Source organism: Ailuropoda melanoleuca, chromosome 14 (genome assembly GCF_002007445.2).
Source record: "Ailuropoda melanoleuca isolate Jingjing chromosome 14, ASM200744v2, whole genome shotgun sequence".
In the NCBI taxonomy this organism is placed as follows: Eukaryota; Metazoa; Chordata; class Mammalia; order Carnivora; family Ursidae; genus Ailuropoda; species Ailuropoda melanoleuca.
This window is the reverse complement of record NC_048231.1, coordinates 39,523,751-39,545,374: the sequence shown is the minus strand read 5'-3', so window position 1 is coordinate 39,545,374 and position 21,624 is coordinate 39,523,751. Positions and strand designations below refer to the sequence as shown.

General features: G+C 41.4%; 1 protein-coding gene across 6 annotated transcripts in view; it reads right to left on the bottom strand.

Annotated features, from left to right (window-relative positions):
* RCOR1 (REST corepressor 1) overlaps positions 1 to 21,624 on the bottom strand; it is a 139,029-nt gene that overhangs the window by 11,194 nt on the left and 106,211 nt on the right. For all 6 annotated transcript variants that reach the window (XR_004620459.1, XR_004620460.1, XR_004620462.1 and 3 more), the window contains 8 exons: positions 15,089 to 15,141; positions 13,502 to 13,663; positions 12,660 to 12,778; positions 10,249 to 10,327; positions 7,203 to 7,397; positions 1,069 to 1,146; positions 774 to 831; positions 46 to 275 (listed from right to left, as the gene is read on the bottom strand). Coding sequence is in view for 2 of the 6 variants with exons in the window: in XM_034643135.1 (XP_034499026.1) it covers positions 46 to 275; positions 774 to 831; positions 1,069 to 1,146; positions 7,203 to 7,397; positions 10,249 to 10,327; positions 12,660 to 12,778; positions 13,502 to 13,663; positions 15,089 to 15,141 (974 nt within the window). In the remaining 4 variants the exon portion in view is untranslated. The remainder of the gene's footprint in view (positions 1 to 45; positions 276 to 773; positions 832 to 1,068; positions 1,147 to 7,202; positions 7,398 to 10,248; positions 10,328 to 12,659; positions 12,779 to 13,501; positions 13,664 to 15,088; positions 15,142 to 21,624) is intronic.

Below are 21,624 nucleotides of genomic sequence, written 5' to 3'. Positions count from 1 at the left end.
ATATCAAGCATGAACCTGGCAGCGATCCTACTGTTTCAGATTTACCTCGTCTTCCTCTTCAGGCATCTTGATAGAATTATCCGGGGACTTGATAGGCTTCTGGCTACTGGGCCCATTGGTCTCTTCTTTACCATGTTCTGCCTCCCATTCTTGTAAAACTTCATCTATGTTGAAGCGGCGTCGATAATTTACAAAGAAGTTTTTCACTTGTACCACTGATTTGTTCCCAATCACGTCGGAGATCGCCTGAAAATCTCGGCCATATTTCCTGATGGCTAAGGATGTAAGAGAGCACTGTTTTTCAATACAAGGGAAGAACGACTTTGAAAAACCCACGCAACTGAGACTTACCCTTTCCTTTATCTAGATAAGAAAACACATGGGGGTTCTAACAGCAGGCACTATCTTAATGTATTACACCAGTGGGAAAAAGCAGCAGTGTAGATCTATTTCGTAGATGACTGATCCAGGAAGTCCAGTATGATCCGGTCATCCGGAAATCTGCACCATCTATCTATCACGTGTCCCAAGACACCTGAAGTCACCCAGCCAGCACCCTGTGGCTATGGACATTATGCATTCCTCTTTTCAGGATCCCCAGGAGTAGAATACCTCCAACCGTAAAATTCTGGCAATCTGCTTTCGGGGTTTTGTACTTTCTGACCATTCAGAACCCAACACACTCCCACAAGTGGTGGGATGGGAGTGGGGTGAGGCATGTCTTTTCCTAAAGGCTGCCACAGCCCCGAGGCCAAAAGAAGGACTCCCCATACCTTGTACCGCAAGAAGCTGTTCTTCTGTGGTCCAACGTGCATTACATTTCTGAATGACCTGCATATCCAAATGAGTCATATGAGCATAATACATTTACAGGTGTGTATGTCCTTATGGGAGTTAATGAATCTTATTTTTTCTCCTATCAGAATTTCAACATCAACTAGGTTTTCAAAATTGTGTCTATACCTTTCTTTTATGGGATGTATACTGGAGATATATTATATAGGCATTAAATTCTTAAGCACATAAAACTTGGCTAGGACTTCTAAGATGATGTCAACATAATCCTACCTCTGGAAGCCGGTATGGTTCTATTCCGCCGTCAAGTTTTTCTTTGAGAGCACTGTTTGTCTGTTTAATATTCTGAATCTAAGAGAAAGAAGATATTTTAATTTTAAAAATGAAAAGCTTTTATAAAGGTATGAAACGAAAACAGAACTAAAAAAAGTCAAAAAAACCAAGAGCAAAAAAGTGCCTGATCGGTATGGTAGCCATGATTTGAGGTCCCTACAGTATCCTTTCAGAGCCTCTAACTAGATGCTTTGACTTGCTAAGAGCAGCAGACGAGGGACAAGGAGGAGGGCATGGTGGTGAAAGGGCTCCTGTGTGCACAGTCCTAACTCATCATTTGGTGATAGTTCGTCCCCTGAGGAGCATATCTGCAGTCTGACACAAAGGACGGGCAAGGCCTGGGCTTCCCGCCACGCAAAGCTGAGCTCAAGCAGCAGAGCAGGCAGAGTCAAGGCCGAAGAGAAGAGGCACAGGCTCGAGAGCAGGACTGCAGGTGCCGCCTCCCAGAGCCCCAAGCGCTGTCTGTCCAGGCACCACAGAGGGCAAAAGCCCACAATACAGCCTTCTTACATGAGGAGAAAAAAGCAATAGGTCAGTTTCCCACAAGCCTAATTTTGATCAACTGTAATTCTTTCCTTTCTCACAAATTATCTTTTCCACATTATTGTTTGGATTCGATGCACTGAATCTTTCAACGCCCCTACCTAATCAAAAGAAAGACACAAACAATACCAAATAGTGAATCAATCCATGGCTCCTGCTGACTTCTGCATGGACTCCTGAATGAGCTGGGTCATGGGAATGGGCCCTTCCCGCTCAACCCTATCTGCAGAGGCATTTGCGGGCCAAGCACCATGGGGACTCGGACCCTAGGGTTTTTCCTTTCTGAATAATCCCATGGGCAAAAAAAAACAAGGGGAGAAAGATTCATTTTCCCAAATAAAACCTCAAAGAAACTCATGAGCAGAAGGTGCCCTCAAAAGCAGCAACCTGATTAAGACAAATAAAGAAAAGCAGGACTTTGAGAGGTAGGGTAGGGATGGGAGACTAGAAGAGACAGTGGTGAAGGACACGGTCTCATGGACACTTTAATAATTCTCTCCTCTACAAATCTTTTTTTTTTTTTTTAAAGATTTTATTTATTTATTCGACAGAGATAGAGACAGCCAGCGAGAGAGGGAACACAAGCAGGGGGAGTGGGAGAGGAAGAAGCAGGCTCACAGCGGAGGAGCCTGACGTGGGGCTCGATCCCATAACGCCGGGATCACGCCCTGAGACGAAGGCAGACGCTTAACCGCTCTGCCACCCAGGCGCCCCCCTCTACAAATCTTTTTATACTTAGGTGAAAATTTCATTCTCAAGTACTTATGTTTTATAGAATTCTAGTTTTGCATTTCCTCTCCTATGTTTTTACTTCTTCTAAAAGGTTTAAAAGGGAGTGGAGATGTGCAGGGGACCGGTGGCCCAGTAAGACTAGCGCTGTCAGGGACCACGAAGTGAGCCTGCCTGCCACTCATAAGGGCCTTAAAGCCTACCAGAAATACAGCCCATGCCAAATCTTTTTGTATTATTGTCAAGTCAGAACATAAAAACAACTAAAAAGAAAAATATAGGAAATGTGCACAAAATTTACTCTATAGTAAAACCAAAACTGAGGACCCTAATTTACTGAAATTTGCCTTAGTTTATCTTTGAAAAGGTACAAGTCAAATAAACTGGTACCAGAAACTGATTCACAGTGAGTTGCTGGGACAGTGACGCCAAGCTCTCAGAGCAGCATTGCCTCATAGAATGTTCTCTGATGCAGCAATATTCTGCAGCCGTGGCTACCTGACACGGGAGCCACTGGCCACATGTTACTACTAAGCACCTGAAATGTAGCTTATGCAACTAAGTAATCAAATTTTTCATGTCTTCTACTTTAATCCAAGCTTGACTTTAAATGACCACGTGTGTCTACTGGCCACCCGATCAAACAGCAGGGTCTTAAGGCTCTTGCTCAGAGCTCTCGGGCACCAACCACCCATAAAATGTTGTAAGACATTTAAGGTTATGTTCACTGAACTCTCCTTAGGCTAAAAACTAGGCCCAGAAACATGTGACAGGGAATTAGCGAATTCTCAAAAGTCAGCAATCTAGAATACTCCATGCCTCCAATTAAAGATGTTACTCTATTTGCTCCAACTTGTTGTTCACATATGTATAAAACTGGGGATATATTGCACTGTGATTAAGTAACATATGTTTTCTAAGAAGACCAACCTATTTACCACGTGCATTTTCTCTTTAAAATCAATAAAGCAGCACAGAAATTACATACATGACTACACGGCAAAACATCCACAAATTCTGAACTAAAAGTTAGCTCTAAATTCTCCTTGACCTTCATCTCTCTTCCTAATGTATTTTCCTTGTTAGAAATACTCGGTGTTTACTATCAGAATAAGAATAGGGTTTAGTTGCCAACATCACGCCAACTGGAAAGGAAGCCAGAGTGGGAACAAGCTGCATAAGAAATAGAATATGAAAGTAATCAGCATTGAAAGAAAAACAAAAAAACAAAAAAAGCAGTCGACGTGCCCTGGTGCCTTACCTAGACCTCCCAGCTGTATGCAACTTCTCTACGTTATTGTGTGACTGTCTTACTCTCCACTTAGAAAGACCTAATGCAACAGGCACTAGCTGCTGGCTAATCTAACAAACGTCTGTTTCCCAGCCCCCTTCTCACAAGCATCTTCCATAGAGGCTGGTGGTCTTCCTCGGAGCTACGAGGAGCCGTTCCACAAGGCTCTGGCATGCAGAAAGTATAGGACTTCCTGGAAAGGTTAAAGCTTTTCCTGCTAGAAGGACGGACGGGTTAGCTCCGCCTCCACCGCCTCCTCTTCAGCCCTGAACGCGGATGTGAAGGCTACAAAATGGCTTCTGAAGCTTCCAATGTGAGACAACAGCAAGGCGAAAAGCCAGGACACTAAGAATGGCAGAGGAGAAAATGTGGAAGAATCTGGGTCCTCGACAACACCACTGAACAGACGGGCTGATGCCAGTAACCACTGGCGCTGGGGTGTCTTGCTATTTGATAAAAATAAATTCTGAATTGTTTAAGCTGCTGTTAGTCAGGTTTTCTGCTATGTTCATGGCAAGCCCTTCCCTGAGACCCCACCACACATGGAGGCATCCAGAGAATAGGCCCAGTGTGTGGACCGGGGGCCACCGTGAGTCCGCAAGTGCGTTTGGCAGCAGCCCTAACAGGCTGTGGGGGATAAACAACTCGTCTCCTCACTGGAGACATAACCCTCTCTATTCAATGTGAACTCGGAGTAGCTACCTTCCAATAAAAAATTCCTGCTCCTGACCCTGACTGTGAAACCAAAGACTGTTTTATCTATCTGACTGTAGCGTCAGTCACACCCCCATGGAAGAAGGTGTCTCATTTTCCTTCCTCCATGTATTAACGTTGAATGGCAAGCGTTAGGAACTCGCTCAGCGGAGGGGGAAACGAGTCCCCTTGTAGAGGAAGATGAAAATGCATGTGGGAGCTCACAGCCCCAGTCAGAGAGCTCTTCCAGCACAAACAGAGCTCAAAATGCTCTCTTATGAAGCAGCCCTCAGATAGCCTGTAAGATCGGGCAGGGAAGGATTAATCTCCTCATTTGAAAAGAGGCCCAGAAAGATTAAGTGATTCTCCTAAGACTAGGGTGCAGCTGTGCCAGCAGCCAAGACTAGAAGCCAATCCTCTGACTGCACAGGGAACACTTGGTCCTTTTCTGTGCTGCCACCTGACACAAGAGGACAGACCCGGCCCACAGCCCCCTCTTCTCATCTGTGATATGATGGTTGGCCTCTTATTTAACCTTCCCTGGAGCCATCAAGATCAACAAGTCAAAAGCAGCAAAAACTAAAAGTAAATCATGGGTCCACCACAATTTGCCTTGAATTCCAGAGAAGGATGGGGGAGAGGCGGAACACTAATGAAAGGACATTGGGCTACTCAGTTCAATTTGCAGTTTAAATGTACCGTGTAAAGTCAGATTCAAATGATGAGCCATTCCACATACGAGACACAAATAATTAGAAAAGGATTAATTTTAAAAACAGTATTCTTTACAAGAGCATCATAACGTACCAAACATCTAGGGGAACTCTGACAAAGCCCTGGACACAGAAATGGCAAAATACCGAGGAATTACAGATCTGTGCTGGTGGGGGACAGATCAAGTTTGTGAGTCCTGGGTTAGTTCTCCAGTTTAATGTTAATTCTCTATTTTGAGCTATACGTTCAATACAATCCCAATAAAAATTCTAGAATTATTCTTCTGGAAACTGAGAAGGTGAATCTAAATTTTATATGGAAACACAAAAGGTCAGAACAGACAATCTTGGAGAACTTAAAATCTAGACCAGATACCCAGATTTATAAGGTACATATAATTAAGACAGGATAGTATCGGTGAAGAATGGACACACAGACCAGAGTAACAACAGAAAACCCCAAAGCAGATCATGCATTATGGACACAGGATTTAAAACAAAGGTCCTAATACACTGAGGTGAGAAAAGGATAGTCTTCAATCAAGAGTACTGTTAACTCGCTATCCACATGAAAACACAAGTATCAACCCTACATGTAACAGCACACACAGAAAAACATTTCCAGACAGACTGAAGATCAAAATGTGGAGGGCAAAACAACACTTTTAAGATAGCATGGGAGAACAGCTTCATAACCTGAGGAAAGGTTCTTAACAAAACTTAAGAGCACTAACCATAAAAGATAAGAATGAGAAAGTGGACTACTTTAAAATTAAATATTTCATCAAAAGATGAACTATTAAGAGAGTGAAAAGGCAAGCAAGCCTCAGAATGGGAAGGAGGAAGTAATTCTGCCCCCACACCGAAGGGGGTATAATCAGGCAATGCCTGAGGACATTTCTGTTGGCACAACTGATGGGGGCAAGGTGCTACTGGCATCTACTGGGTAAAGCCAGAGATGCTGCTGAACATCCCACAATGCACAGGACAGCTCCTCATGACAAGTTATTATCCAGCCCCAAATGTCAATAGGGCGACAGTAACCCAATGTAGTGTAACCCAACTCACATAAACTGACATGACCACCCTGGAAAACTGTTTGGCATTGTTTTTGAAAATGCCGGACAGGGGCACCTTGGTGGCTCAGTTGGTTAAGCATCCAACTATTGGTTTTGGCTCAGGTCATGATCTCAGGGCTGTGAGATCAAGCCCCATGTCAGCTCGAGATTCTCTTTCCCTCTTCCTCTGCACAACCCCCTCCCCTTGAAAGAAGAGAAGAGAGAGAAGAGAAAATGAAGTGAAGTAAAGTAATATAAAATAATATAAAATAAAATAAGATAAGATAAAATACTGGTCATATGCATGCTCTGTAACTCAGCAATTCTACTCTTAGGTATGTATCCAACAAAGATGCATACATAACACACCAAGAATCATAAAAACCACATCAGTATTATTTGTTAATGGCCTAAAGTATCTGCTAGTAATACAATGGAAAGTCATAGGATATTTATACAATAATGAGAAAGAACAACATCTAAGGCTCTATATCACCTGGATGGATCTCATATGTTGAATGAATGCTGGGCATAAAAGAAACCACAACATATGATTTTGTTTATATAAAATTAAAAAAATGGATAAAAATAATGTGTGGTTTAAAAAGTCAGATGAGTGGTCAGCTACTCAAAGAAGGTGGGTAATGAGTGAGAGGGGCATTAGAGAGGGGCATTAGTGAGGTGTTGGGAGGCAACGCTCAGTCCCCGAAGGGCAGGGACTACAAGGGGAAATGAACAGGGCTCCGGAGGCAGCGTTTCTTTTCTTGATCAAGAGGGTGGCTGTGTGGTGGGTGTGCTCACACTGTGAAAATCACTGACACACACACACACTCACCATTACTATATATGCATGCATATATATATATATCTCCAATTTCAAAGTTAATTTAAGAAACATCAATGGATCAGTACCTAAGATCTTCTGTCCAATTCCTTAGAAACAAAATGCCCTTTAGAGAGCTCTGAAGAGCACAGCTAGGTGTGTGAAACATACAAAGGCCTCTGGAACACCGTTAGCCCTTGCACCCAGGACTGGACCCACGGTACCTGCCGCTTGATGGAGACCAACTCCATGTCTAGCTGCCTGAGCACCGTGGTGGCGGCTGTGGCGTTGGCAGAAACAGCCTCCACGTCTTCTTGAGACAGAAACATTCCTTTGGGAGGTTTCCTTTTTGCTCTATTTTTAGCTTGTGTACTATGTTTCTCTTTTTTGATCTGAGGAACTGTCTCCGTAGGGGGCACCTGCATGATATACATATTTGATAAATGAGACTCTAAAACATTAAAATGCCAAAGGAACAGTAATAAGCGTATTTTCTTAACATGGCTCTAAACAATCAAAGACAAATACTATGCCATATCATAATTACCATCTATAAACTCTACAGGCAGTTAACAAAAACACTGGCTATTGAATTTTGGCTAAACACATCAAAGTAGATCCACTGCCCTCCTGTAGAAACACAACCTTCTATCACTCTAAGCCTCTGGCAATAAGCATTCTCAGTTCCCTGCAGTGATACGGGAAGAAAAAAGATCTGTATTCTTGTCTGGTGTGCTTTGCATATATGAATGGGGAGCTATTTTATTCTAATAGTTCTTAGCAAAATAGATGCATTTGGGACCACAGAAAGAGAAAAAAACGATTTAGCACATATATAAAAATCCATTTAAATTCTCTGAATCTACATATAAGTTTATTAAAATATAACCTCCCATATGAAACTATGACTTTTTTATATACCCTTTTTGTATGACACTTAACTTTTAGGGAAACTGCGTAATTTGCCTCAAAAATATACGCTATCATTTTATAATGCAAGATTGCTGGTAATTTTTTAAGTGCTTTCTCTAAAACCAAAACCTTTGGAAATTAAATATAATAATAATTCCTTGGCAAGGAAAGGATACTGTCTTCCTGATAACAATTTTAAGAAGAAGTTTTTGTAATTGTTCATAATCTCATCTTGTTAGCATATTAACATTTGCTGATTAAGCTGAGAATACATTGAGGTTTTTTGCTTCATATTTTAAAAAACTGAGATAAGCAGACTGTAATTACAATGGGGCCAATGAGGTCGTGAACAACTGGTCACAAACAATACATAAAAATATTAGTAGGCAATAACCTACGTCTGTAACAGCACCATACTGGTTAGTAAAGATCACTGATTGACCATGTGTCTATTTTAACAACATTTTAGTTCATAAAGAAGATGTAAATCATTTTTCTCTTTTAATCAGAAATTGTGCTATATAAATAAGAATTATAGAAAGTAATGTAAAATCAAGTCTTTCCTCTTTCATTTAAAATGTTCCACTGACGAGCCTAATTCAGAATCAGAACAATGCATCAAAACAAAGCTTCCTAAAAATTGCAGGTACGATTTGACTTCCCAATCTAATTTAGCTAACCATTAAAATGGTCTTGTTATTTGGGCATTTATATAAATCATTGGCTAGAGTGCTGTCCAGAAAGAATTACCAGTTTTCAGTTGGGTGGTATGTAGCAGCATACCAAAAGAAGCCTTAAAAATGTAACTAGGAGACACGGACCCAACAATTCAACTACCAGACATTTGTTCCAATGGAAAAAATTCAGTGTACTAATGTTTAGTCAAGAGATCAGCACTTCAGCATTGTTTATAGTAGCAAAAAGCAGGGGGGAAGACTGATAAAAACCCTTAAGATTACTTGATTGAATTATGTAATATGTGTATGGTAAACTAACAGCTATGTATACAAATATATTTGACATAAAAACATGTTCAAGAAAGAGTAAACTTAAAACGTTATAAAAAATCATATACTAAGATCCCATTTTATGTTTTTTAAAAAGTGACTGCAGATTCAGAATTATGTAAATAGGCATATTCGTTTCACAGGAAGTCATCTGGAAGAAGTCACCCAAATGTTAACAGCGATTAAGGGTGATAATCATTAAGGGTGTGCATCATCTTCATTCTCCCTTTTCTGTTTAGTTGGATCTCCTACTTTGCCTAGAAAAAGCATGTATTACTGGTGTGATTTTTAAGTTTAGGTATGTCCAGACACTTTTGTTTTTCCCAGAACAGTCTAAAACAGCTGTTCTCATACTTTAGAACCTTCTGAGATAGAGAACTCTTTGAGGTTTTACTGAAACTATAGATATAGATTCTGTCTTCAGAAAAACACTTGTATGAACATATAAAAGTCATATCCCACACTGGGATGCAACACTCCAGCCTGAACCAAGGGGCTGATGGGCACCAATGGACAAAGAAGCCCTTTCCTCCAGGGACTGTATCACTAGCCGACCAGGGGCCTGCCGCAGATAATGCTGCGTTCTGCGGGGTTTCCAATCTGTGCCAAGGAGCCTTGGGTTTCCTTGGAGGGCCCTCAGGGATCCCACTTAGGCTTTACTCAATTGTAATGAATGGGCAAAATAACCTTACACTACGACCCATTTCAAAAAGTTACAAAGATCATCTAGACACTCCATCGTTCTCAGTGGACAGTTTACAATAAAGAAATGTTATAAATATACAAAAGTCATATACAATTGTAGGAATTCATGGGTCTCTTGAATCCTCTGCCATAATGATTTTTAAGATGTGAAAGATTAAAAATTCATCATGTGTGACGCTCATCGCCATATGACCTACGCTGTTGGTTCTGAATAACGGGAAAACTTGCACTGAGTCCCTGCCAGCCCCCTGCAGTCCCCTTGAGAACCATTATGCAGGTCCCTGGGGCTGGCCATCAGGAGGAAGGAGACCCCGAGGGCGGAAACAAACCCTCACCTGCTCCTCACCAACACCAGCCCACCACTCGCTGACCTAGGGAAAAAGGCAGTGAGGACGGCTGCCCAGTGGGGACAAAATCCTTACTCGGTAATGCTACCACTTCCTTTAGGGCTTCCTTTATTCCTGCTTCTTGGCAAACAAAATTCTAAGGTCTATAAACATAAAGCAAAGTTAGTATTGTTTAAAAAGTCTTATCATGATGCCTTGTACATAGCACTTAATATATTAAATAGAGTAAGAATAATGTTTTACTTATGGAACTAGTAATAAAATTTATTTGCCTAAACAATACCAGGGAAAAAAAATACCTCCTTTTTGCTTTCCTTGTTTTGATCAATCTCAATGTCAATGGGGTTATTTCCATTTGTTTCTTCCAGTTCATCCTCACTGGAAGACAAGAACAAGTTACTGAAAGATTATTTGGTACTAATTCTACTTAATATAAAAATAGAAGGAATAAATTGATTTAACGACAGATCTAATATAAAATTAGTAAGTTTTCAGACTGCTGAGATAAAAAACATTTTAAAAATTCAAATAAAATAATACAAGCTCCATAGTTCTCTTGGTCTAAATGATTAAAAAAAAAACAAAACCCTATTAAAATAGGTCTCTATCTTCCGAATCAGGTCTAGAACACCATTGCTTTATCTCTGTAAAATGCTTTTTCTCAACTCTCCCCTGAAATATCAAATTTAAGACGTTTATGTAATTGCCCCATAATTAGCTTGTGGTGGTCTAGGACATGATCATGAGACATAACTGGGAGATTACTCAAGATCAAGTCCTACTGCACTGGGAACAAACTCCCCAACAAGTAGAACCCCTTTCAAGTCCCATGAGTAGACGCTCATAACTCAACACAAGTGTGAGAACGGGAAAGCCTTCTTGCTGGCCTGCAGAGACTGTCATCTCAAATTAGGTTAATTTAAAAAAAGAACATTCATGTTGACATGGTACTTCAAATGCTTTTGTTTATAGCCTTCCATGTGTTATTATTATTAATTTTTTAAAAGAGCTTTGTAGTAATTAGGACCTTTATTTTAAAAAATAAGAAAACAAGGCTGACACAAGTGAAGCAGCTGGCTCAGTTTGCCCCCCGTTTCGACCAGCTCAACAGTGGTGGCAGGAGAGAAGTCAAGTATTCCAATGTCAATGACCCCACTGTCTCAGGAATCCATCCCGGGTGGCTATGCTACCCTTCTCCCCACCCACCCTGGCTGAGGAGAGAGTGTCCGAAAGGAGAGCGAGCCTGGGGCTGACCCTGCCATTACGCCAACAATCTCTCCAGTGCGACCGCCATGTGGTGTGCCCTCGTTGGTCTGCATCCTGACAGCAGGTGCTCGCAGGAGGTGGGAGCACAGCCGTTCTCCCTACTCTTGGTGCTGATGCAAAGCACCAGGGAAGGGAGTATGCAGGCGTCAGCCGATGCTTTCACCACGTCACACAAGGACAACAAATCCCACCTACTTCTTAATTTAACTCTGATTTCAGCTTAGTAGAGTATACCCTGTCTGTACTAATAGAGTCAATTTATAAAAAGTAAATGAGACCAAACATATAATGAATATAGAAACTTTTAATCGAAAGTTAAGGGAACACTAAAAAATTCAGGAGTGTTTGCCACTTCTGATTACTAGGAGTAATGATCCAAAAACAGACCCACTGTATATATGAGGCAGACCACACAACATGCAGGTGCATCAAGGTCAACACCTTTACAGACTCTTAGAGCTGGAGAGAGCTTTGCAGATGTTCCCCCCACTGCCCCCATGTTTCAGCTGGTCCCACGGATCTGAATTCTCCAAAAGTCATACTCCCAGTTTGTTCCTATGTTATTCTATTTAAAATCATGAAACATTCTCCTGAAATGGGGCCACGGAGATCATATAGTCTCTCTTTCTTCACTTTATTTATACTGTTAATTTTTAAAAATAACATTACAGAAAGTGTGGGAAACAATCTTAAAAAGCCACCTACAGTCTCACCAACCTAACACAAAAACCAGTATGTGTATGTGCTGCCTGCTGGACTTTGAGCTCCTTCATTTTAGAGTCGAGGAAGTGAGGCTTGGGGTAGAAGCGTGTGGAGCGGACTCACCTGTGAGCACACAATTAGAGCCTCTGGAGTTCACACTCAAACCTGCTTGTGTGTGTGAGCACAGGGCTATTCCCACTACTCTGCCATTTATAAGACCGAGGAAGTTTTGGCCAAGATGTAGCCTACTCACCAAGCTATCCTTAAAACTAGATTCTTATTAGGAAGAAATCATAAAATCTTTCTCTCTCTCTCTCTTTACACACAAAACAAATGGTCAAAAAAGGGATGAAGGAAATCTAAACTGTACAGCTATTTTTTTTAACATATCAGACATATAGTTTGACTATAAACATGTCAAACAAATCTTGTATATCAAAAAATAAATTCAACCAAGGAAATAATGGATTCCTTCTTATTAAAAGGAGACACCTTCAGGGGCAGGAAAGAATATGTGGGAAAGTTTGCTCTTTCAGAATGGCAGCTTATTGAATGCAGAAAGAGAGCGGTAAGAAAAAACACCCGCAGAACAGAACTCGCATTAACACAACTCATGAGCATCAGAGGAAGGGTATCTGTGTACATCAGGCTCCAGCTGGAAAGCACTGGAGGAAACCCATCATTCGACCTTTCCTTTGTGCGTCTACCAGCTCTTAGACACCACCTCCAGGCAGGTACTGACCTCTCTTCCCGCTCCCGTTTCTGTTTCCGAGCATGGCGGTCCATCACACTGGTTTTAGTCCTTGTCTTCTTCCAAGAGTAGTAAAATTTCACCAGACTTGCTATAGATTTATCAGGAAGCTAAACATAAAAACTGAGTTGGTTTCGATTTAGAGCTAATCTTCCCAAATCAAGTGTGCTTATTAGGTATAGTTAATAAGGGTTGTCTTATACACCCAGAAATGTCCTAAGTCATGGCCCTTTTCTCTGAGAAGGAGATTCAAAGAAAACTCTTATCAATTTATTCCAAACTACTACAGTGTGACTAGAAGTGACACTGAGCCCAGGAAAGATTGCTAAAGCAGTCAGAGATGAATTCAAGCATTCACCTAAAGTTTCTAGCCTAACTCTTGGGTTATTTATTTAAAAATTCATTTTAGCACTCATGTAACCACCAATAAGCTTTCCTGGGAGGAGTCCACCAAAGAGCCTTCTAGAATATAAGAGATAAGCAAACCTTCCCCAGGCAGATAGGGTTCCATGATGCTCCACCTCATTAAACAACCATCAAAGATGCTTTCTATCGGACTAATCTGGTGAATCCCAACAAGAAAGATGGGGATGGGGGGTGGTGGAGGGCTTCTGTTACAGCTGCTATCAAGCTGGGAAGTATTAGGAAATGCTTCACTCTTGTAACGTAAAGCCTCTTATTCTCCCCACAACAAGTATAAACTATTCTATCCAAAGGGAGCTTTATTAAAAATTAGAATATTCATGCTTGTGGATGACATCCCTACCCTTCAGGTATGCTGCGGTGGAGAGAGGCTGGGGAAAAAAGAAAATACAGTGGTCTCATTTACTTACCATTTGTTGGATTCTATGAAAGGTTTTCCCATGAAAACTAAAGGCTTGTTCAAACAAGACTTTATCTTCCACAGTCCACTCATCTGGGAAGGGGGTAAAGTTGGGCAAATCAGCCAATGATTTTTCAATATTATGCTTATGCCAAAAGAGCATCCCAAGAGCCTAGAAAAATAGTATCAGTGAAATTTTAGACCAAAGACAGGATCAAAACATTAAAATGGAAATAAATGAGATTAGCAAGAGAAGAGCCTGTGCCCTTCTGCAACCAGACAATACTGCTGTGTGACTGACGTGGGTCCACGCCTGCCTAGACGCCGACTCCTGTGAGACCAGTTCCATCAGGCTCACTTCTCAGAACAGAATACAGTGGCCGAGAAATGAAGCCCTTGCCAACGGTCCAGTGTGGCAGGTGGCAGAGGCCGTGTGGCCCCAGAACCTGTGCTCTTTTAGAGCCGCACTCGAATGGCTCCATACACAACAGGACAAAGTAACTCATTAAAGCACATAGTTGGCAGCACCTGGGTGCTGCAGCTGGTTAAGCTCCGATCCTTGGTTTCAGCTCAGACTGCAGTCTCAAAGCCATGAATTCAGCCTCATGGCAGGCTCCATGCTCAGCATGGAGTCTGCTTAAGACTCTCCCTCTGCCCAGCCACCTTGCTCTCCCATGCCTTTTCGACTGAGCCAGCCAGATGTCCCTATCGCCCAGTACTTTTTACACTTTCTAAACAGAATTAAAAATTGGTGATGTTTGCGGTGCCTGGCTGGCTCAGTCATGGAGTGTGCGACTCTTGATCTCAGTGTTGTGAGTTCGAGTCCCATGCTGGGTGTAGAGATTACATAAAAATGAAATCTTAAAAAAAAATTGGTGATCTTCTGAGCAAGTTCATTAAGTTCATGAGCAGGGTTTGGAAAAAGAGAAAGCATACATCTCTTGCTTTGAAAGATTCTGGAACTATCTCATGAGGATAAATGCTAGTAACTTACAGGCTGTAATATCTAGATCAATGCCAAAGCACTAATCCAACTTAATATACTTATTTTTAAAACAGTAATTAGAAATAAGGCTGGAATAAGATTATAATCACACTTTTAGAGCAAAATTAATTTCATATATCTCTCATTAGTAGGTTCCAAACAATTTTTAAAAGAAAACCATGGTCAAATTTTACAGCCTGAAAGTGATTCAAAACAATTATATGAAAACACTGTGGGTCTGAGTGGGTCTGAGTGTGACAACACAGAGTCAGGAAAAAACCATCACACAAACACACGAATGACAAACCGTATATTCAAATAGGGATGCACTATGCTTAAGTATCTGGCACCTTAGAGCTACCTTGGAGCTACGAGTGCCATAAATAATACTACAAACCTGCAGAAATACACAGATGCCTTTCAAATCAAAGGGTCCTCTAATACTCCTCTCAAGCAGAAAAAGGGGACTGGAGCATCAATTTGCTAGTGACCACCAAAAATTTGCACTGCTACCCAACACACAGAACGCAAACAATTTAATAGGTTAGCTACAACTCCCCCCTTTTAAAATAAAAACCCATCTTTAACAACAAAAGAAAACCACATCATTACCTGTTCCATGTTGTACCCATGCTTCTCTTTAGCAATGGCAATGTATTCATCTACTGAAAAACAAGACAAGAGACCAGTGAACAAATGGAGGGGGCAGGAAACAACAGTCCATGAGCGCTAGAACCGTATCTATGTTTCAGGCCTGCCATGCACAAGAATAAAAACACAGACAGTAACAAAACAGAATCATGTATGATTCCATTATGGATCTTACACGTATAAAATCCCACGGAGGAATGGCTCAAGATATACTCAAGTATTAATAGTACTTGGCTCTGGATGGGAAGACTGTGATTCTTTTTTTTAAACTTGGTTCTACTTAAATTTCCTATGATAAATATTGTATTGGCACTTTGAAAGAGAATTAAAAGAAATAGAAAGAAGTATTAAATTGGGGGTTTGTTTTTAGTCTCAGCCAAAGCTGAAAAACAAGCCACTTATCTTTATATTAAAAAAATCTAAGAGCTGAATTACATGAACCAGTGCCTGGTATTTGCTTTCAAACTCCAACACAAGGTGACAAGTGCCGACTTTCAAGCACTAAGGGTAACGCCAAGGAAAACTGACTGACTCAATCTCCAGGAGAAGTTAATACACCCCTGAAGTTACTTCCTCTCTACATTTTCTAGTCTTTTTTTCCAGGAATAAAAGAGACTACCAATCAATAACACTTCATTATATGCCTGTATAGCTTTTTTTTTTTTTTGGATAAATTACAAAAATAACACAAGCTCCAAAAAACCAAAACCAAAACAAAACACAACACCGAAAACAAGAAACAAAAAAACCCCCTCGGGGCGCCTGGGTGGCACAGCGGTTAAGCGTCTGCCTTCGGCTCAGGGCGTGATCCCGGCGTTATGGGATCGAGCCCCACATCAGGCTCCTCCTCTATGAGCCTGCTTCTTCCTCTCCCACTCCCCCTGCTTGTGCCCTCTCTCGCTGGCTGTCTCTATCTCTGTCAAATAAATAAATAAAATCTTTAAAAAAAAAAAAAAACCCAAATAGCATAGAATTGTCTGCAACAAACAGTTGAGTTTCCCACTGGCCTGTCCCTCTCCGGAGACCCTCAGCCTTCTCCAGGGGCAATGACCAAATTCGACACTTGCAACAAGCTCGACTACAGGCTCAGAGAGGACCGTGCACCTGCCGCCCTTCCACAGGCAGCCGACAGAGGTAGCCTAATCCCAGTCGAAGCTCCTCAGCCCCAGTGTGCTGTTCAAATACAGCACGACCATCTTACCCGACTCCGGCACAACTGACAACCAATTTAGAAATGAGATACCAATTTTGAAAAACAATTCAAATTATTTTATTAACAGGTATTCTAATCCTAGGGGGAAAACTTTTCCACTCACCAAAAGAAAGAAAAAGTCAATTTAATTCAAATAGTAACTACGTATAGTACAACTCAATATTAGCTTCAATACTAAGGCACCAGTTTTCTATTTCCTTTTCTTTCCCATATTTAAAGTACTTACAAACTGATAGTTACTTCACTCAGAATATGTACAGATGCCCTTGGAACAACACAGGTTTGTGAGTCCACTTTTCCAGTCAGGTGCGGTGAATGTATTTTCTCTTCCTTAAGACTTCCTCAATAACACTGTCTTTTCTCTAGTTTCCTTTATTGTGAGAACACAGTATGTACCACATACAACATACAAATGTGTGTTAATTGACTATGTCTTCAGCAAGGCTTCTGGCCAACAGTTAGTAAGTTTTTGGGGAGTCAAAAGGTGTATATAAGTTTTTTAATTCACAGAGTATTGGTTCCCCACGTTGTTCAAGGGTCAACTGTAGTAAAATTCCAATTTACCTGAGAGTCAGTGAATGACAAACTAAATGACACAAAAGTCAAAACTGGTGATTTTAAAAATGGGATAGAGGGGCAACTGGGTGGCTCAGTTGGTTAAGCACCTGCCTTTGGCTGAGGTCCTGATCCTGGGGTCCTGGGATCAAGCCCTGCGTCAGGCTCCCTGATCAGCGGGGAGCCTGCTTCTCCCTCTTCCTCTGCCTCTCCCCATGCTCCTGCTAGCTCTCTCTCTCAAATAAAGACTTTTTTAAAAAATTAAGAACATTTTTAAAAAATGGGGTGGAAATATTCCAAAGTGTGTCCCTTGCTTATTACTTCACAATAGGGTGGATTATGCCAAATAAGAGAAAAATGCTCCGAGAGTCTAAAAAACAATGCTAATGTCCGGTGCAGCTGCCCGAACAGGTGGCTATGCACACCTGGCCAGGATGCTGTTAAGACGTGTGGCAGACTTGGAGGTTCACACTGGAGGAGGCCGAGATGCACATGGCAACACACCCAGACCCTGAGGGATGGATGCAGGTCCGATGATAAAAACTAAGTAATGAGATGTGTTCAAGCCAAGGCTATGTCAGGGGAAAAGAGAAAAACAATTTACAGTGAATCAAGGGTCAACCCCAGACAGGGTCTGCTGTAAGGGTTGTTTCTTTTAACGCATATTTGGTAAATGAACCTCAAACTTCTGCTGTACAACCTCAACTCTGCAAGCATACACGCTTCCAGACACTATCATTTCCCTTAGCTGAGGGAGGAATGTGTGACGTGTGCACAGCCCCCACTCAGTCATGTGATCCTCAAGCAGCTACCTGCAGAGGCTGTCGGAGCGGGGCAGGTGCTATCTGCTCTAGAGTCCTTTCCGCTCCATCAGTAGCGGGGCCAGTAAGCCTGTCCCCATGGGCTCCAACCAGATTTAGTTTAAAAATTACATGGAAAACAAAAGCATTCTTTGGATGCTACTCTATTTTCATCTGCTTCTTTGCTTTCTAACTTAAAAATTAGCTGGTGGTAGGAACAGTAAAATGGGCTAAACAGTGGATTCCAAGCGATGCAGCTAAGTTTGGACAGAACATTTTCCATGTTGTAAACAGCAAGGCATTCTTACTAGGTAATCTTCAGAAATCACACCTCTTTTAGATTTTCTTAGAGACTAGCCTGATCAATCAAATCCAAAGCAAAGGAAGAAAGAACTCCATCAGAACCACCTATGGGAAGTCACTTGGTCACTTGGTGCCCTGAAGGTGTGACCCCAGTAAGTTCATACATGGGGAGGCTTGCAACTTGCCGAAGAATTACTATCTGATACCCATTGGCAAAAATACAATTTTTCATTCTCTTCATTGTCCCCAATGTCCAACAGAGATTGAAATAATTTGCTAAATGAATGCTGGGGGGTGCTGTGATGTGTACAAGATCACAGAAAAGAAAGGCTCTTTTCTAGCAAGGTAAAGGGCAGTATAGGTTAGGTATGTGGTTATAAAAGGTGGAGGTCCAATCTTGACTCTGTCTCTAGACGAAATTAGTTCACAGGCAGTGGGGCCTGGTGTATAGTAAGCACTACAGTTTAGACTATGCTACCTTTAGCAACTCTCCTCATCTTCCCAGGAAGGAGCTCTCCCCAGTAAAGCTGCGTTATCACCTGCCTGAAAATCACAGCACAGGAGAAGTCCTCCCGCAATGTTTCCGACTAGAGTTAATTCAGAAACCAAGCCTGATGCTCGCACAAAAGATGCTGCTGACAGCCTGGTCTCTGCCTGCCTCCCTATGGTATATAGATAGTCCTCAGCTCTTGTTCCCTCTCACTATCAGGGGGACAGGGCTACCCACCACAGTTTCTAGATCACTGTCTTCTCTATAGCTACTCTGCTCCTTTACAGAGCACATGCCAGTAGCTGCTAGTAGGGGATGATGAAAACAGAACGTGTGCATTTTCAAAACCTCCCACATGCTTTCCGTAAGCAAAAATAAGCTTTCAACCTAAGACAATAAAATCCACTCCCACATGCCTTCATAAAAACAAAGGATGACCAGATACTTCAGGCGGTGGATGAAAGATGAAACAGGAAGGGAAGCAAGAGAACTACAAGCTATTTGAGACCAACAACTCTAAAACAAAGAACACAGGGTTCCTTGGGGATTTTTCCAGTACTTTCTCATCTCTGGCAACAGGGATCTTGATTTCACCTCTAAGAAATTAAAGGTTAACCAGAGTCAGTCCCAATCTGGGGGTGAGGAGCCATTGCATGCAGAGTCATTAAGTAAGCTGTGATTAGGACAATGCACAAAGTCCACGTGGCTTAAGGAAATGCCAGGACATTTCCACCGGCCCAATCATTCACATCCGCTAGCCTTCCCCAAATTGGGCCCAGGGGACAGAACCAGGCAGTCATCTGGGTGCAAGCAGAAGCTGAGCTGACATTCTCAACTGTCGGTCAGAAGCAGAAAGATCAGTCACTAAGTATACTCTCCTTTAAAAACAATTTCAGGGGCACCTGGGTGGCCCAGTCAGTTAAGTGTCCAACTCTTGATTTTGGCTCAGGTCATGATCTCAGGGTCCTAAGATCAAGCCCTGAATGGGGCTCTGTGCTCAGTGGAGAGTCTGCTTAAGATTCTGTCGCTTCCTCTCCCTCTGCCCCTTCCCCATTCACATGCTCTTTAATATATTAAAAAAAATTTTTTTAATTCCATCATTGTATAATGCAATATTTTTAAAAACGTGAATATCCCAACCAAGGAAAACTGTCTGATCTTAAATTATGATGGATAACGTCATGTATCACTCCAATTCTTTAGAAGTACACAGACTACACAAATCACTGGCTTTTTTGACAAGAACTTAGTATTATGGAAAGCACAGGTAAATGAGTTATGTTTTGGGGTAACATCACTTAAAGGTAGATTGTGTGTGAGATTCATCAAGAAAATTTGCAAAATTCCTAAAAAGAAAAAGAGAGAGAGAAAGGAAATTTACAAATTTCAAATTTACAAATTACAAAATTCCTAAAGCCTAATCAAACATTTGCTGAACTAGCCTTACTATGTGCAGAACATTGTACTAAATAGCAGACCAAAATACAGAAGAAAAACTAATTTCTGGAAGTAACAGACAACAGAAATACATAAAATAACAGTATAGATGTAGACTAGCGCAGAAATCCAAAATAATCAGTAAATAATGATGGTAATGATGTTAAATAGAGATAAGCTTCCTAAAGATTCAACAGCTATACTGATTAAGTAATAACAATAGCTAATATTTGAGAATTCATTATGTGCCAGCCACTGTTCTCAGCTCTTTACAAGGATTATATTTTTAATCCTCTCCAATAATTCTATTATCACTCCCATTCATAAATAAACTGAGGCTCAGAGAAGTTAAGTAATTTGGCCAAGTGACACAGCTGGTAAACAGCAGAAATAGGACTTACATACACACGCAGAGTGTCTGAGCACAGGACCCATGATATTAAACCACTACACGCTATCCTATCTCTTGAGTAAAGGACACAGAGGGAGAAGGGCACTCAGATAAGAACAGTCTCCATGGCACAAAGAACTGAGCAAGGCTTAACCAATGCCGTCTATGTCGCTTGAATAGAGTTAAGAAAACAAAACTGGGGTTGATGAAGGAAGTGATGGAAAGCAAGGGTAACAGGCAAATTGGCTGCCTTGCAGTAGGCATCATTTGCTTCATATTCTTGTTCCCATCCAATGAACTAAATGTCCTCAGTACCATTAGTGAGAGTCTCAAACTCAACTGCAAAAAAAGGAAAAATGCAGATGAAAGTTGCCACGGTAACCTGAGCTCACCACTCCTCCCTCCTCTAGACACTGCAGAGACTCAGGACACCTTGTGATCTTGCATATTCTATTCAGAGCAAGAGGATGACACCATAAGGTGGGCTGAGGACAAAGCTATAACCTCAATACAGTTTAAAAACAAAATATATTATCCTAACACTTGCAGTAGCATTAGTACTACAAAGGAAACGTGGCACCAATTTCTCTCTCATAACTCAAACTGAGCATACCAAAATTTTCTTTAGGAATATGATAAATATCGTGGCATCTCCTTTTATTATTAAAATAAGAAAAGAGTTATCACTGTAACTGAAAATCGAAATGAGCTTAAATCATTTAAGTAAAGCAATTATGCCACCTGGTGGGCACAGATATTACTACAGTTAAATTTCAATGATCCCTCTGACTATCTGGGGGGGTGGGGGGTGGGTACAAGAAACAAGATAAGCCAGGGGCGCCTGGGTGGCACAGCGGTTAAGCGTCTGCCTTCGGCTCAGGGTGTGGTCCCGGCGTTATGGGATCGAGCCCCCACATCGGGCTCTTCTGCTATGAGCCTGCTTCTTCCTCTCCTACTCCCCCTGCTTGTGTTCCCTCTCTTGCTGGCTGTCTCTATCTCTGTTGAATAAATAAATAAAATCTTAAAAAAAAAAAAAAAAAGAAACAAGATAAGCCAGAGACTCTACGAGAATACAACATAATGAACCAGTCCTTCCTAGTCAGTAATAAAATGCACTTAATGAAAATTCTGTTTCTTAATGTGGTTTTGTTAAAATCCTGCTTTATAGAAAAAGCACCCCTGCAGGCACTCCAGTAAATACTACAAAATCCAACCCAGTCTCATTTACGATCTGATCAGGTAGAAACAAGCACAAACACCCTCCCAAACCACACGTATTTAAATTCAGCTTCTGGCATCTATTCCTAC